Below are 18,844 nucleotides of genomic sequence, written 5' to 3' on the forward strand. Positions count from 1 at the left end.
AAAGGCTAACTAAGATTCTCATTCAAATAGAAAATAATGCTGATATCTCTTTTTATAGTGTTCTCATGAATTTCCCACAAGGATAATAAATTTTGTTTTTATTCATTTGTCATTAATGTGAAAACAGTAAGTCTGTTTCTCTTTAACTTAATGGTACTTGGATTAAAATGTGTCCTGTTATTTTAATCAGCATCAGTATGATATATCCTGAGCATGCAGTTTTCTGGTTTTTTGGCAGAGAACTTAAAAATTTTTAAGCCCTGGTCGATAAGAAACTTATGTATACATAAAACCATCATTTATGATTTGATTAAATCAATGTTTAATGAAGTATTACATGTATTTTGTGTGTGTGTGCTGAATATTTTAACATAAATTAATCCAACCCTTAGCAAAAGTCTAATGGAACGTTCCTTCTAAGCCTAAGTTAGTAAACAGAAGAGAAACAGCTGCTGCAAAGAGACTGTTGTTGAGTCTGGGCTTGATAACAAATAGCAGTTCTGAGAATTTGGCTGCTACCATTTTCTCACATCTGTTGAGATTGTACCATTTCAACTTAACACGTGATCATGCATGCACATAGTTCTCTAAGTCAGAAGACCTACAACAACATTAAATACTAATTTATTATATGGGGTATTGTACTTCTAAGCACTTTATCATCTTTTGTTTACCCAATCTATTCATGGGGTGTTCATATATATAAGTGCCACCAAATGGATCTCAGTGTTTATAGAAAATATATGAAATAGAAAAAACATAATTCATTTTTTATATTTTAAAATTGAATATGTCTACCTCTGAACCACTTATTTATGAGCAACTTTCACTATATGGTTTTAGTTGCAACTAAAAAAATATTCTTTTAGTTGCAACTAAAAAAAATATTCTTGCCCGGCTGGTGTGGTTCAGTGGTTGTGCATCCACCCATGCACCAAGAGGTCGCCGGTTCGATTCCTGGTGAGGGCACATGCTCAGGTTGTGGGCCACATCCCCAGTGTGGGACGTGCAGGAGGCAGTCAGTCGATGGTCTCTCTCATTGATGTTTCCATCTCTCTCTCTCCCTCTCCCTCCCTCTCTTCCAAAATCAATGAAGAAAAAAAAATCTTATTTTTATAACCCTTATAACTTCATTTGCTTAACTGAGCATAGAGTATAACTGGACCCTCCCTTGTCGCACAGGAGACAGAAACTTATGCTGAAGTGTTAGGTTGGTGTTATTCTAGTGAATAAACAATTTAACAAAAAGTTCTATGGGACACTCATGCTAACTAATCAATTCCCCTAGATATGTCTCTCACATTCTTTTGTTTTTGCTCTGCCAATCAAAACACTGTGACGAATATATCTTGGCATTTTCAATAGGAAACATTGTGTGTAAATACTGGAGAGAAGGTAGGTTGTGAGGATTTGGAAAGTCATGGTGAAAGTTGGGAAGAATATATAAGATGGAGAAATTTCTTATCAGGTTAGAAGTGGCCAAGTCTAAAAGGAAAAAAAATCCTGATGTCAGCCTTTCCTCAAACTAGCTCCAATAATTGCGTGTGTGAAAAAGACGTTGTTGTCACTGCAAAATAATTACTGTCAAAACTCTACACTGAATACCAAAATGAAAAAGAAGACGGAGGAGGAAGAATAGAGGGAGAAGGATAACAAGGAGGAAGAGATGGACGAGGAGAAAGGAAACCTGAGTGAAAGGAAGGAAAGAAGCAGGGAGGAGCGGAGGCCGGCAAGCAGTAAGCCCTTCAGGACCTCCTTCCTTGTGTTTCTGCACATGATAATGGGGCCTCTTGCCTTCCAAACCAACATCTCTTGAATGTATTGTCTCTGTGACACCGACAGCACACAGCCCATTTTCTATGCATTGAAAGTGATGAATTTGAAGATCTCCCAAGTGAATTCTGCCTGTTCTCTAATCCAACATCCCCTTTCCTCTGTTCCATTCAAATAGTTACCAAGCTTTGAAAGGAGAGAAACATGCTCGTATCTCAAAGTTCAGAGAAGCATAACAAAACCTGAAATGGAATACTGTCTCTATGATAAAAGTGAGCTCCATGGCCCTGGTCTGTGTGGCTTGGTTAGTTGAGTGTTGTCCTGTTCACCAAAAGGTCGCCAGTTCGATTCCCAGTCAGGGCACATGCCCAAGTTGGGATCTACTCTCTCCCCTGCCTCTTCCCTTTCTCTCTCTAAAACATCAATAAAGACATATATTTTTTAAAAAGAGCTCTGAGAATAGTTTCATTAATAAACACTTATGTGGGAGAGATGCCATTTCATGGTTTCAGGCTCTGGGGCTTTGGCATCAAGAAAGTGAATCGCTTGCTCAGTTTGTGATGCTAAATTGAAATGGATAGATATGTTTCATTTATCCTGCTCAACATTATGAAGCCTTTAAGTCATTTGATTTTCATATATTCCCCCTGAAATATTTACTCTGGTAAGCAAAAGCAAGCATTCGGTTTTATGCCCCATTTAGTGGAGTTAGAGAGATGATGTCCTGACATCAGAGAACCAAATACACCAGCTTATTTTTATGAAAAGAATTCCCAGATATATTGTCCTGCACAGATCACCCATCCTTCCTTCTCAATTCATGTTTCTTGAGATTGGAAGAAAAAAAGAGAGAGAGGCTAGAGCACAAGTAGCCTCATTCTAAATCCTTTGGTAAAACCTGGTTTGATGAATTAACTTTTACCTTTTCCACCCATGAGGAAAAATGTTTCTGCCTCGTTGACTCTTTAATACAACGTGCTGTGGGCACACTACATTATCACGCGTGACATTGGGTTATATATTGCAGAGTAACTACAATGTTACTTGCAAACAAGCAGTTTCTTTCCCCTGAAGGTGAAATGAAACATGTCCTCATGGGAAACAGCCACCTGTACTGCTCTTTTCTTAATGGAGTGAATTTGAGGATCAGGAGAGGGAACGGCCTAGCACTGAACCACCTCCAGGCATGAATGGGTGCTGCTGCTTCCCCTGCAGCCTCGTGGTCTCCATTCGATACCTGAAGCTCCCTACAAAGAACTTCGCTTAATATAAAAAAGAAACATAAAAGGCAGGGTCTTTGAGGACCCTTCTAAAATGAACTATTCTCATTAAATGCACTTTCTCTTTATATTGAAAGGAATAGAACTTCATCTCTGGTAAACATAGTTTAATCCATCCAGTAAATGTAAGGATCGCCTGAAAGTGAACTGGAATAGCACGTACTCCTCCTTGGGGGAGACCATATTTCTCTAGCCAACAGAATGATGACAGTTTAGTTCCTAATAGCAGGAAAAATGAGATGTTCTATTGGCCGTACATGCTGTGCTTTGTAAACTGACAGTGATCGATGTTGGCCCCCAGTCGACTCATTTGAAAATCTCAATGATAATATTAATAAATTGAGTCTACAGAGTCCAAATTGTGGAGAATTAAAGTTATGCACAGTACACATACATTAATGTCACATGATGAATTGTTAGACTTCTTCAGTGTTAATGGGTAAGTTGGTTTATTCAGGGCTCTTCCCATTCTATAGCTCTCTATTTATTGTGGTTGTCACTGACTAGTAGACTTTGGGAGTATTACCAAGACACCTTTTTTCCCTCAGTTTTCTGTCCGGTGGGATATCAGCTGGGCAAAGAGCAGCATTTGAATAGTCAGAATGCTGTCAGAATGAGAATTTCAGCAGGAATAGTAGTTGAAGAAATCTAAGCAGCAGAATAGATAGGTATACCAAGAGGCTAGATCAGATGTTTCCAGACTTTGACAGTCTGTGCTGTTTCATGTGCCCATATTATTTTCACAGTGCCTTCTAGGCCAGCTGAAATATGCCACAGTAGCTAGGGTCAAACAACTTCATAAATATTTCTGTTTAACAACTTAGTAACCATTTGAAAAGATCATGCATGTAAATTCAGACAATATAGTCATTTCTTTTCTTCATAAAGAACAAAAATTACTTGCTAATGGCATTTGTTTGCCTGCTTGGTTTTTATCACAGTATCCACTGAAAACTTTGCTTAACAATGGTGTGGCATGGCTGGAAATGGAAGTAAACAAAAGCAACTCAAAATTCTGAGAACATTCTTTAGAGGGATACCATTATCTAATGTTAAATTGTGGACTGGCTTGAGCTGGTTGTTTGTGTGGTGTCTAACAGATATGTGCTGCTGCTGTATATCCCACAGTGCCTTTGTGAGTTCACTGCAGTGCCCTGGGGCACCTTTGCCCAGAGTTTGTGAACAGGGGCTCGATAGATCGCAGAGAGTATGTCAACTGCACAGAAAGTTGAATGATATTATAGATCCCAGACTCCTGGAGGTTCTTCACCACAGAAGTACAAAAACAGAAGTAATAGTAGATGAAACTTTCTCCAACAAGAAGACTGAAGTCAGACAATTGAGTTCAAATGCTTGACGGGGGCCTAGTAAGTGTGATGTGGCAAAGGGTATAGAGGGTTAGTTGAGCATTTCAAGAGAATAGGATTGAGGGAGTAACCTGATATAAATAACAAAGTGAAAATAATATTGTATTGCATCTATGGTTTCCAATTTAAAATAGAGAAATAAAGCAATAGCCTTGATCTAATCATGGAAGTTGGGAAAATAATCAAGTTTGTTGCCTAGGAAGATCCAGATAAGGAGATTAACCTTTGGGTACATTGAGTGTTTGAGACATTATTGAACAATCACTCAATACAAGACTGTTAAAGACTGAATTGTGTCTATCCACAAATTTATATTGAAGTCCTAACCTCCAGAACCTCAGAATGTGACTGTATTTGGAGAAAGGTTCTTTAAAGAGGTAATTAAATTAAAATTCAGGTAATTAGGATGGGCCCTAATTCAATATTACTGGTGTCCTTACAAGAAGAGGAAATTGGGACCCAGAGAAATAGAGTGGAAGACCAAGTGAGGACACAGGACCGAGATGGCCATCTATATGCCAACACGAGAGGCCTCCAAAGAAACATACCCTGCTGATACCTTAATCTCCAATTTCGGTTGTTTAAGCCGCCCAATCTCTGGTACTTGTTATGGAAGAATAAGCAAACTAATATAGGGACACAGCAAAAGATGGAAGATATAGATTAAGTAACCAGGTATAAACAGAGTTCAATTGATGAAAGGAATGGAAAAGTTAATAAGAAAGATAACTAAAAGGGAGTAAGAGTGGTGGAGATATCTGTACAATGAATATAGAACAAAAAAATGTATCTATAAGTGAGGTATGATCAGAGTGGGGAAGGAGTCTCAGGGTAGTTTAGAGCAACAGAAGACAAAGGAGTCAAAAATCTTAAGAACTATTACATGTCACATACAGATGAAGTATCAAACTGAACAAAAGGCTCATTAGTGGTTGCTAGATAGAGTTGATAGATGACTTTTCAATGAGCATTTTAATGGAGTACTAGGGGTGAAGGACAAGTTGCAGTAGATAAAATAGAACAGGTTGAATGGTTAGGAATGGAGAAAATCAGTGTAATACCACATATCACAGAGTTTGACAGTGAAACTAATCATAACCATAGATGATACCTAAAGGAGACAATAAAGTTAATTGATGATTGGCAGCCTGTGGACATTTGATCTGATGGACAGTGTGAAGATTGGGGTACCAGAAGGGATTGTAGGAGAGTGGGGGAGCAAGGACATGGAGGAGTCCAACAAAAGTGGCATTTGAGAGATGGAGCTGTAGATAGGTGAAGAGGAGGCAGAGAATTCTTCATCCAGAGCTATACAAAAGGACAACTTATACTCAGAATATTCTCAAGTGGTTGTTTTGGGGTTGTTGTTGTTTTTTCACCCAAAGCAGTATTTCTCAGAAAAGAGGTACTGTTTTATAACTGACTTGTCACAAAGATTCTCATACAATGGTATGTACTCTTTGGAGAAGACATATTAGCTGGGAACACCACCAAGAAATGCTTGGGGTTTTTACTTATGAAGAGATTTTGGAGTTAAAGAAAAAATACAGGCAAAAGAATTTAACAGTAAGCAAGTAAGTATTCCTGGGATACAACCTCTAAATTGCAGGATGATATCTTAAGCAATCATTTAAAAAATTACCTAAATAAGAATCTGACTAAGTAGTTATATAGAGGTGATCATAAATATATAGTTCTAGGATGAATTTAAAAAAGAATAATTCTAATATTATGAAAATGTATACTTATGACTTGAGCAAAAAAGTCTGGTAACAGTATGCAACTTTCAAAAGGTATCTGTTTTTCACATAACTTAGGTAAAAGGAAAGTGAATTCATTCATGAAAATTATTAGATTACTGGTCTAATAATGCCAAAGCATGGGTATCAAAGATGCATAAAAGAGTTGGGGGCAAATGCTTTGTGAAATATAAGTGAAAAGCAATTTTTAATTCTGTTATTATTATCAGTCCTCAGGAGAATAGGTTGAATTCATTCTACCCTTAGTTCATGTTTTATATTAATTATCAATCCACATGAGGCCCCTCTTTTTTTCTATATAGTTATTTGTTCCTTTATCTACATTTCAACTTCATTCCTCTCCCATTATTTTCTATATTATATGATTTTATAAATATTATAAGTATGTATGGAAATAACATGAACAAATAAAACATTGTAACAAATCAAACACTTTTCTATTTTATATAAATTCTTAAAAACTTGGAGAGTAAAATTATATAGACTTTGGCTTTTTTATTAACAAAACTGGAATTACCTTCAATTACCTTTAATTCTAAGTTTGTTTTATTTTGTATAGTAATTTCTTAAATAAACTTTGAGAATTAAAGTGGAATTTTTTTTTCTTTATTGGGGGTTGAGGAACATATTCCAGAATAATAAAAACATGTGATCCAAATTTTAAATAATCAAAATATATTTGGAAGCTCAAAAGTTTTGCAACGTTATAGATTTATGTCCCAATATCCTTCCCAAACTCAATCCCTACCTCCTACTAAATATTTTTATTAATTTAGAAAATTCTAAGTAGTTTAATCTTCTTTGAAATATATAAATTGTCCTTTTTATATTGCGTTTTTAGACTCTTGTCATTGAGAAAATAGCTGACTGATTTTGAGCAAGCATGCTGCATGGTATTGTGGATGCTTATCTTAATAGAACCAAAAACCTTTTGCATAGATTCACCCTTCATTACTCACAAGAATGCCAAGTGCTTAGTCCAGGAAGATATTTATTATTTTATATATGAGAAGGTATTAGAGTAAGGCTATTTCTCAGTGGAGCAGGGGAATCAAAGTTTTCTGAATTTTAGTTCCTTGTAGAGCTCCATGTAATGAGCTCTTAGACATTGCTAGAGCTTCAATTTTAAAACCCTGCTTAATCAGCCATAGTAAGCTGTGTACGATTCTCTGTGGAACAACTTTGAGGGGAATCAGGATTCTCCTCCTCCATCTAGTGCATCCCCATCAAGTGCTTTGTGATCAGAGTCTGCCCTGAGAGGCCACAGAGGGCCAATGGCTGCAAAGCTGGGTGTCTGCTTGTCAGCATGGAAGAAACAGCAGAATACAAATCATCAGCTTTCTTTTATGAATATCTTTATTTACAGTGCTGAAGAGGAATTTTTTTAAAGGAGCACAGCATTTGCATTGAATCTGTCACTCAAATTCCAGTGTTGATTCCTGTCCTATAAATGATCTTGCTCTTCTATATTTTTTTTCCTACAAGGTTACCGTCAATGTCAGGAGATGTAAACTTCAAGCATACATTGTATGGGGCTTAACAGCATATTGGAAGAAAAGAAGTTTGTTTAATGAAAAGGGATAATAACATTCCTTCAAACTAAGCGTATTTGCACACAGCAAAATGTCTTTTTCTTTGGGAGTTCTGATTAAATTTTATCATAACATAAAATTTGATGCTGCTCTTTTATTTTTCTGTGACCAAAATAGTTTCTCAGCTTAGCTTATGGTTTATGTAAGGTGCCTGTCAAATGCAGTGTTGATGTCTTTGTTGAAAGCATTTAGACCCACGGAAAGTGAGTGTCCCGCAGGAGTAGCTAGAAATCTCCCAGTTTGGACAAAGATCCCTTTCTGTTTGGAAATTGTAAAGCTCAAGCTATAGACTAGGAAACTGACACTGTTAGGTTTCATGGAACTTAACCTGTTTCTGTAAGCCGGCAATACTGGAGAAAATAATACCTGAATTGATATTTGTGTCAGTCTCGACCTTGATTGCTAAGGTTCATATAAAGGTTACTCCTAAAGAAACTTCTGTCCTTACTCTGCACTCTTGGGATTTCAGCTTCCTCCAAATCCTGCCCTCTAGAACAATAAAATGATTTTTAAATAAGTAAGAAAGGATGTAATAGCCCATGTCCTATCCTGTAATGGTTACACATCTCCTCTCTTGCAGCTCACAGCAGCCGGAGGTAAACTGACATTCACCATATCATATGACCTGCAAGAAGAGGGTGAAGGAGACACAGCACTGGTGCTCCCGCTGATGGTTATCTTAGAGGTAGAGTCGAGAGCGTCATTCATGTTCACCCGTTTTACACTCTTACCTTATTGAAGTTAGTCCTTACTTGGTTGCTTTGACTTTAATTTATATACAATAATAGAAAAAATATTATATCTTGAATTTTTTTTCTATGCCAGTTGTATGTTTTACTCTGAGAGGTATCTAGAAGACCAAGTATCTTCATTGGGTTCCAATGATAAAGAAGATGTTTAGTCTGGACTTGGAATTTAAATTAAAAACATAAGGGCCATTTCCCAAGAAAATAAGTATGACAAAAGTGTTTAGGCAAATCATGATTTGCATGGTGGTATATTTTCCATCTTCCCTTGCTTCCAAGTCAAAGGTATCCTCTTTCTTGATTATATTAGGCAGAAGCACATGAAAAAGAAACCTTGTTTATTTAGATGTAGTTACCTTTTGACTTCACAATTCCTAATTTCAGTGAGAAAGATATGGGAGAAGCCTCTTTCAGGATTTGGAGGGCCGTAGGCAATTCTGAAATGCTGGAAGCCTGAAGTCATCTTAGAGGCCCTTTCCTGCCCTTTCTCATACCCCTCCCTCCAACACACACATGGCCAAAGGCACACACTTGCATGCGTGCTGATGATTCTGAAAGGGTCAAGGTTGATTTAGCCCTGGGCTCTGTTGTTCTGTGTGTGTATGTGAAGCTAGAAGTATACCTTGGAATGCGTTGGAGATAAAAGGTTTCTCTAAATGTAAAATGGTGAGAAATTATATGTTATTAATATTAATGAGCTAAGATAAGAAGGAAAATCTAAATGTCTTAGGTCAATCAATATATTCCCTATGATGATGGCATTATCCTATGATAAATATGAGAATGCAGGGTTTTCTTGTTTGTTTGTTTTCAATGTAGAAGAGTCCTTTAAAACAATAGCTTAATACACTATTTGAAGTTTCCTTCCCTATTTTACTATACCACCCACATTCACCATAAAATAATGTATTTGAAATATACAACTATAGTGCAACGGTGTAAAATCAAAAGATTTATAATCACATACATGTATGAGTTTCCAGGTATCTATTATTTTAGTTAATGGGGGAAACCAGGTCATGCATAACCAAGAAGCATATACTTTGTACTGCATCTAGTTCAAGCTATTATTTATATTACTTTCTCTGCTTTTCATATATATACCAGAACTATGCTGAATGACAGGGAAAGCCAACCTGAAATTAAAGACCTACTGAGGATAATCCACAAAGTGGAGCAATCAAATACAGACACTTTTTACCCCTTTATACTCTTTTTTCACAGTTTTACCCTTTAATATTTTCTTTTTCTCTTTAGGGAAAAGGCTTGCGAATCAGCACAGCCCAAGAAGAGGTGTATCTGAAACCATCTGAGGACCGTATTTATAAAGTGTCACTCAAAGAAGAATCATTCACCCTACCTGGCACACATTCGCCAGTCAGTAGAAAAGAGTTTATGACGGTGCTTGTGGATTTAGAGAGAGTCCTCATACAAATCACAGACAGCCTTGGGGTGGATGCCATCTTCAGGTAAACTCAAGAACTGCATCTCCCAGGGAGGGTACATTTACCTTGGGGCAAACAGGTCTGAGTTAGAAGAGTGACTTTGAAGATCTCTGGGGTTTGTTGTCTTCGATTATGGAGCACTGGTATTTAATAATGGAGCACTGGTGTTCTGAAAAGTGGTTCTATTAAAGCTCTAAAATTTTAAATACCTGAAGTATTTAGCCCTTCATTAGTACTGGTGAGTCATTGGCAATTCCTTGGCAAGTCTGCCAGAACATGTGACAAAATGATCCCTAAACTGAGAAGTGCTCTACAGGAAAATGCCATCTCCTTATGGTGACTCAGATAGGGGGATACTAAACAGATGTAATTCCAGGATACCCGTATTCAGAAAGTGGTTTATAAAATAGTTTCTTCCATTAATTAATTAACTAGTTTCTAACTTAAGAGTACATACTTTGTAATGAGAAATATAAGCACTGTCGTGTCAATAGCTCCACGTCTCTTTATAAAACCCTGCGAGACTATAATCTCTGCATGGCGGAAAGGAACGAGGGCGAGCTTTGCAACCATCCGGACTACGAATTCAATAAGCTCTATTGCTGATTGTCTGTGTGACCTTTGGCAAGTGATTAGTCCTTGTGGAAACCTGATTTCTTCAAGTATAAAGTGGAGATAATGGTGCCTACCTTTCAGGGTCATTGTGAAAATTACATGTGATAATTATGAAAAGTACTCATTACCTAGAACACTTTCAAAGGTTAGTTCCTTTTTGTTCTCCTTTTTTTTTTTTTTTTTTTCTCCCCTTAAAGGGAGAACTCTCTGACTTGACCCAAACATGCTCATGTCTGACTTACTATAGGCTGCTATGTTTTTCGTTTTTAAAACAGTGACATTTGTCTGACAAAATGTAAACTTCACCTGTGTCTGAATGAGTTCTGTTTCTTTCTCCTTTTCTATCCTAATAATAAATAACACACTATCATGGCAACTGCCTTTTAAGTCAGATTAAGGGAAATGATCAAATTGAACCCCAAACTGCCTAATAATAAATAACACACTATCGTGGCAACTGCCTTTTAAGTCAGATTAAGGGAAATGATCAAATTGGACCCCAAACTGCCAACTTGGCATACCCATAATCAAAGCAATGTCTCCAGTACTAGTTGATCTACAAGAGGATTTTCTTTTGGATGGTGCTTCTCCCCCAGCCCCATCTTTTGCTTGTGCCCCCTCGTTTGTCTTTCAACTGAGTGTAATCATCATTACTATCTCCCAAAGGAGGGACCAGCAGATTCCAAAACAGAACCATTGCCAAACAAGGTACTGCTTTTATAGGCAGTCCTGCTAGAAGCCGGGCGAAAATGCCATGAAGATGAGAAGCAGCACTTAGGAGTTAATTATGTTTTTCCCCATTTAGTAAATAGAGATTGTCGTAATGTTTAAATAGTATAAAGAGATGAATCCTCTAGCTTTCAGAATGAATGACAACGGATCTGACAAAACGTGACTAGGGGGGTTTATTTATTTTTGTCAGCATCGCTTCTCAGACTATTTGATCCAAAGGCATCCCCCCTTGATTTATGTCAGATCATTTCAGTGTCTACCCAGCTTAAAATCATCAGCTTCATTTGAAGTCTTTTGAAGTTTTTCATACACGAGCAACACACTCAGAGCGTGGCTCTGTGAACTGACACAGGAGAATCCAAGTAGTGGCTGCTTCCTGGTTCAAGAAGTAAAAGCCAGAGTCAGATTTGAAAGTCCTACCCTTCTGGTGAGCTGAGGGTCAGGGCGCATCCTGAGTCAGTAAGCATGTGACATTGTACTTATCTCTGACCTGTTGGTGGATTGATTCATAGTTGTAAAACATTACTTGCATTGATTTCAACTTGTCTTGCACAGTAGGCTTCCATCTTGGGATATTGTTTGTGTGCGAGCACAAGTAAATTGAAGTGATCTCAACAAACATTCATGTTTAGAGCTATTAAGGAAGATTTACTTCTATGGCAGTTCTCTCAGCAAATGGGCTTTGATCCCTTCAATTATGTGGTTATAATAGTCCCCCTTTATCCACAGAGGATACGTCCCAAGACCCACAGTGGATGCCTGAAACCGCACATAGTATCAAACCCTGTATGTATATATATATATATATATATATATATATATATACACACACTATCCCTGTATATATACTATATACACTACGTTTTTTTTTCTGTACATACATACCCATGACAAAGTTTCATTTATAAATTAGACACAGTAAGAAACTAAAAAGAATGACTAATAATAATAGAACAATTATAATAATATACTGTAACAAAAGTTATGTGAAGGAAGTCTCTCTCCTCAGTAATTGCTATATTTTTTAATTTAAGCCTATTCTATCCATCTGTGTAACCATCCCTTACTTGCAGTCCATGGCTTGTGTATATAATTCTGAGAGGCCCATTCAATAAAATTAATTTTGTTTCAGGGAATCCCTTACTGAAGTCTTCCTAAAGATTCAATGCATCCTGGCCTGTTTGGCTCAGTGGTTAGAGTGTCGGCCCGTGGACCAGAGAGTCCTGGGTTTGGTTCCCGCTAAGGGCATGTACCTCAGTTGCAGTTTGTCCCTGGCCTTGGTTGGGGTTGTGTGAGTGGCAACCACTTGATGTGTCTCTTTCACATCGATGTTTCTCTCTCTCTCTCCTGCTCTATCTAAAGATAAATGAAAAAAAAAAAGGATTCTATGCTTTCTGGCACCACACATTGGTCCTGGTCAAGAACTTCCACGTTTTCACTTAAGGAAAACCCTTTACGACTTCTCTTTGGTGCACCTGAATTGCCAGTCTCTCTATTCTTATGCTTTGGGACCATTAGTCAGCAAAATAAAGGTTACTTGAACACACGCACTGCCATATTCAGCAGATGATCTGATATCCAAGGCAGCTACTATGTGACCACAAGGCCAATGGGGCATGCAGCGTGGATACACTGGACTAAGGAATGACGCATGTCCCGGGTGGGACAGAGCTGGAGGGTGTGCGATTTCATCACGCACTCAGGACAACACACAATTTAAAACTTATGAGTTGTTAATTTCTGGGATTTTTCATTTAACATTTTGGACAGTGGTTGACCGCGGGTGATTGAAACCTTGGAAACCGAAACCGCAAAAAGAGAAACCACGGATAAGGGTGGACTACTGTAGATGGTGTTGAATAGTGAAAGGAGAATTGGGTGCAGGTCAGGATTTTGACTTTTGTCCTCAATTCAGCTATTTAATAGTTTTAGCCATAAACGTAGCTTTGACCTCTTTGGGTTTCAGTCTCCTCATCTATGAAATAAGGAGGACAATTGTTTGCCAACCTCAAAAGGTCACCATAAAAATGGAATTAGAGGGCTGCAGAAGCACTTAGCTAATGGCAGATCAGCCCACGAATCTGAAGCATTTCTATCTGACTTGCATCATTTCAAGGAATAACATTTTCTTCAAATACCTTTAAGACTTGGAGATATTTATAATAAAGCATGTACTAATATTTCTAAAATTGTGACAGTTTGCTGTCATTCTTTTTCAGAATTCTAAGAGGCCCATTCAATAAAATTAATTCGTTTTCCTCTCATTGTCCTCTTTCATAAGATGAAGATAAAAATTGAAAATTTGTCATCCTTATTTCAAGAATGTATGAGAAATAAACTTAACCTAACTGCTTATCTTTCTTTTAATTTCTCCAAATCTTAGATGTTTTGGCAGCATCCTTGGTATTTCCCTCAAACAAGGAGCCTATTCAGCTTTTCCTTAATACCTATTCAATATAGAATTGGGCAAAAATATTTTTTTTCTTTCACTTCATAGTAGACATGAATACAGTTCATCAAATTTCTAATCTCCTTATAGACTATTATATTTCCCTAACCTTTGAGGGTAGATGTGAACATATGGTTTGGTTTGGCCAATGAAATGTGAGCTGAAATGATGTATCACCCTCTACACCCACATCCCCCCAAAAAGCATTGAATTGCCAGTATGAGACTCTCTGGATCTTATTGAGCTACCAGAAGATCAAAACAGCCTGCAATACTGATAGTACATAAAGGTCAGCTACCCTGAACAGTAATCCCGACCTGTAGAGGATTTTTTGAGTGAACTTTTGTTTTCTGTGACTCCACTAAGAATTTGGAGCTGTCTGTTACCACAGCATAACTAAGCATCATAACTTTATTGTGATGCCCCTATGCATCTTTATTTCTTGAAAACAAGTACAGAATCCTTTCAAGGCAAGCTATTTTCAAATGACTTTTAGAGAAAATTTGAGGAACTTTTTTTTATTATCAAAACATTACTCAGAATTTGTATAATAAATAATCTAGAACAATCTTTATAAACAAAGGAGTCTCGGTGATTCTAGAAATAGTGTCGATCGTATATTTTTTCCTTCTGAAATGAATGATGCAGGTGATTATATATAATTTGAAAAAACTATACAGATGAGGACTCTAGGACTTAAAAAATTTATGCAATGGCTAAGTACCAAGCTGTTGGTAACAGATTCAGCCAGGATTTAAACCCACACATGTTTCCTCCCAATAATGCTTGGCTGCCTCCCAAATCTAGTCTGTAAATACTGGATTCATTTGGTCTGCCAACATTTACTGAGCACCTTTCCTGTGTGTCTTTCTAAGTCTCAGTTCCCTCTTCTGTAACATAGCAGAAACAACATTTAACCTTCAAGATTGAAGACTGAGTAAGAAAATGATGTATCTAAAACACCTGAAAGAAATAAAATAAAATAAATTAATAAAACACCTGACATGCTATCTAGCATATGTTGGGAGGTAACATAAGGTAACAAGATGCTCATCGGCTTTGGAGTCATGTGTGGGTTTGAATTTGTGCTGCGCTATTTGCGGACTGTAATATATGGACAAGGCACTTCACCTCTCTGACGCCCAGGTTCTTCATTTGTAAATGTGGACAAAATCATGATTACTGTGTTGGGTTCATTGATACTTAAATGAGATGTCTGTCAAGCCCCCATTACAATGCACAGAAGACAGCAGACACTCAGTGTATAATGATTATTGTGATGTGGTAGTTTTAGGCTAAGCAAAGAGGATACATAGATGGATAGATGATCATTGAATTCAGTGAAGGCAAAGTCCGGTATGAAAGGCAGAGATACATTTACAATAGTATAATAGTGCAATAGAAATGTATGCAGTGCACACTGGTAGGACTAAGGTAGGAAGAAATGAATTCTGATATTAGCATTTAATGTATTTTTGATGAATGGCTTCAACAGCATCAAATTCTGTCTGTTGTTTGCCTTATTTGATGTGGGATTGAAAATGTTTGGGGAAAATGTTTAACTTTCTTAGTTGGCCCACTCAGACATTGACAAGGCCACTAAATGATTTGTTACCTTCTTAGGTTATAAATCCTATATTTTGACAAAACGAAATAGAACAAAGCACCAGAACAGCAATAAAATCTTTATCTATAGGGGCTATCCCAAAATACACTTATTTAAGTAGAATTAAATGAAAGTCAGTGTTTTAAAAAGTGGATAGAAAAAATAATTATTTAAAAGTTTTAAAATCAAAAATGTTGTTTTAAAGATGTTTTTGTAATTTTTATTTTATTTATTTATTTATTTATTTATTTATTTATTTATTTATTTATTAGTGGTGCAAACATCTTACTCTGGTGGAAAATATAGTAAAACAAAAATATTGAGAACAATCTAAGTCAGTACCAAGAGAGTGTTTTTTATATGACTTTAACATTTTTAATAGTACCTTATAAGGATGTCTTTCCCTTCATCCATCAGTTTATCTGTATATCCAAGTAATAAAAATAACGGGAAATAGCCAGCTAAAAAATTTGACTTAGTTGACAAATCATTAATAGTTCATGCATCTCCAAACATTAGTACTTTATTATTGCCAGCATCCAGCATTAAGTATTTAAATGAATGCAGCCTGGTATCAAGAAAAGAAAATGACCATATTGGAGGGGAAAAAACCCAAACTGCAGCCTTCTTCATGAGCAACATTTAAAACTGTTAAACACATTAAAATCCCATTTAACAAATAGCAGAACCTAATGAACATTGGGATTACTCAGTGAATACTAATGTGGAATATTGCTGGGAAAGATGTTTGTGTGATAAAATTTTCTCATAGCTCAAATGGTTATATAGATTAAGGAGAGGAACATCTGTTGTTCAAAGACAAATGAAATTTGGCAGTTCATTGAAAATATTTTTGGTTTTTTTGTTATGTTTTAAATTGTTTTTAAAGTACTCAATTACTCATTTTTCTATGAGTGATTGAGTACTTTCTAATACTTTCAAATACTTCCTTTACAATTTTCTTATCAATTTCATATTGAAAATCCTGGGACTATATCTGTATACAATTGACTAGTCTGCTATTTAGTAAATTGTGATAATCTTTCATATGATAACTAACTAGTATAGTAATTATGAAATAATCTAATTCTGAAATTAAAGTGATCAGGATATAAGTTTGTCGTATGGCAGTCCATTAATTGCAGGCAATTATGTGTCACAGTATCTTCAGATGAGGTCTGGCCTTTGGCTTCAAGTCCTAATTCTGACATTTTTCAATTTATTTTCTTTGTTAGATCAAACAAGTAATTTGTCTTCTACTTATCTGATTTTATTCATCTGAAATGTGGATACTAAGCTTTAGTGTATCATTTGTCATGGAGTATGTTATTAAATATTAGTAATGTAGCTATATTTCATTCATCTCTCTACTCACTTTCTCATTCATTTGTGTATGTATGTACTTAGTATTGTATCCATCCATTCATTCATCTATATATATGTCTACTTATTCACCATTTATCTGTCCTTCCCTCTATTCACCCATCCAACAAAAATTCATTAAACATATATTGAGATGATCAGGCTAGATCTATAGATGACACCACAGGGTCTGCTCTCAAGGAGTAGCTGGTAACAAAAAATGAGCAAGAATGCTCTCGTATCTTTTCAGCCTTTGACGGTGGTAGTGGCTGTGAGCACTTTTAACTGGCCGACTTTAGCACAATCAATGACCAGAACTTCAAGTTATGGATATTCCTTAGCCTTCTTTCTTAACACAGATGATTTGCTTATATTTACATCATTGCAGCTATATCACTCCTCAAGCTGTATACTACCTAGGATCTTGTTTACTTATTTACCAACTCTTTTGACTTCTCCCCAGGTTGAGTTCTGTCAGCCTTGAATCTGCTGTTCCCTATCCTACTGATGGAGGCTCTGCATCCGCTGTGGAGGTGTGTCAGTGTCCACCAGGGTACACTGGATACTCTTGTGAAGTAAGTTTGCAAGAATATATCCTCAGTGCATTCTAAGTTCCTGCATCATTTTTTTCAATAATCAGTTCTAAAACAAGTCTAGGTTTTTTGGGGTTTTTTTTACCTCAAAGATTGAACAAACAAATGATAGTATATTCCTTAAGGAAGGAACTTGAATGTCTGCTAAAAAGTCATGGCTTTCAAATAGAATGCAACTCGCATAATGCCTTCTTGAAATCATGTTTCTTTTTGAGATATTTTGCCTCACGGTAGGTGAAAATCTGATCTTTTCATAAGTGTTTGTTCCCTATTTAATCGGTTGAAGAAAACAGGATGAATGGTAGTGAAATATATTTCAAAATCTGTCCCCTTATTTCCACCTCAATACTTTCCAGAAATGTATCTCTATTTTGCAACTTTTTCTCCATTTTTTAAATCTTTTGTGCCACACTCTTTCTCTACTTTATTCCTAAGAATACATCAAAATGGCAATTATATAAAGGACACCATCTTTAAATTGTCAAGAACATAATAAATGGAAGAAATACCTTGATCTGGAAAATTCCTTACAATTCTTTCTTTTGTTTAGTACCTAAAGTTTGAGATATTTATTGTTGTCTCAATATCCTAGATTCATAATGATATTAATGTCTCTTACTTACTACCACAGTGTGTCACTTTAAGGTAATAATTTTATTTACTTCTATATATTTTCTTTAGGTAGTTTGAAAATTGATTGTACCTAAATACAACTTGGTCAAAAATTGCAAATGCCAATTTCCTGATAGAGACCATGGCTTGAATAGGAGTTTACATTCTTTTAAAATGAAGCCTTTAAGGAGTCATTGGGGTGTACCAAGATGTTCCACTTCAGCACGCTATCCATTGTGCCATTTATAGAAATACTCTAGGCCTCGCCTTGTCCCTTCTCCCGTGCTTTGAAATGATGTGTGCTTCAAGAGGATACACAGGGTTAGATTCATATTTGTAACAAAATGTTTTTTCTTTAAAGGGGCCCAGATTTACCTATCCAGAATAGGGCTAAATGTTATTCACTGAAGTACTCACTTTTCTGAAAGTCATGTAGAGAAGAGAAAAAATAATAGTGGGAATGAATTAGCTCTGTCAACGCAAATTTGATTTTGCATGTAAAATACATGCTGTATTGGATGAAACATATTATTTTATTAAGAGCCTGGCAGTTTTTATTTCAAACCAGAAAGCTCTCTTTGAACCTTTGAGTTCCTATTTCAATTGGAATAATAAATACCATGATCCTATTCTTGCTTTAATACTTATTCCCGCATTAGTAATTCTCAGTATTCTTTATCATCTGTTATACGAGTTCTAAATGCCCACTGAACATAAGAGTGTCTGAATATTAGAACTGTTTAATTAGCTACATTCTTTGTTTCTTCTTTCCTCTCTTCAAAAATATTTATTGAGAGTCTTTGGTAAATTGTGCACTAGATGCTGAGGGTATTATCAGGGAGATGACACCATAATCCCTGTCCTTAAAGACCTAACAATCTGTTTAGAGAGAGAGAATAAATACCTATAAAA

The 18,844-nt window shown here is 36.3% G+C and overlaps 1 protein-coding gene across 1 annotated transcript in view; it reads left to right on the top strand.

Moving 5' to 3' along the window:
- The window catches only part of LAMA2 (laminin subunit alpha 2), a 403,470-nt gene that overhangs the window by 164,597 nt on the left and 220,029 nt on the right, over positions 1–18,844 (top strand). Inside the window, exons 13-15 of the mRNA XM_036247762.1 lie at positions 8,353–8,457; positions 9,776–9,987; positions 17,191–17,302. Coding sequence (XP_036103655.1) covers positions 8,353–8,457; positions 9,776–9,987; positions 17,191–17,302 — 429 coding nt within the window. The remainder of the gene's footprint in view (positions 1–8,352; positions 8,458–9,775; positions 9,988–17,190; positions 17,303–18,844) is intronic.

Source organism: Molossus molossus, unplaced genomic scaffold (assembly GCF_014108415.1).
Source record: "Molossus molossus isolate mMolMol1 unplaced genomic scaffold, mMolMol1.p scaffold_m16_p_8, whole genome shotgun sequence".
NCBI lineage: Eukaryota > Metazoa > Chordata > Mammalia > Chiroptera > Molossidae > Molossus > Molossus molossus.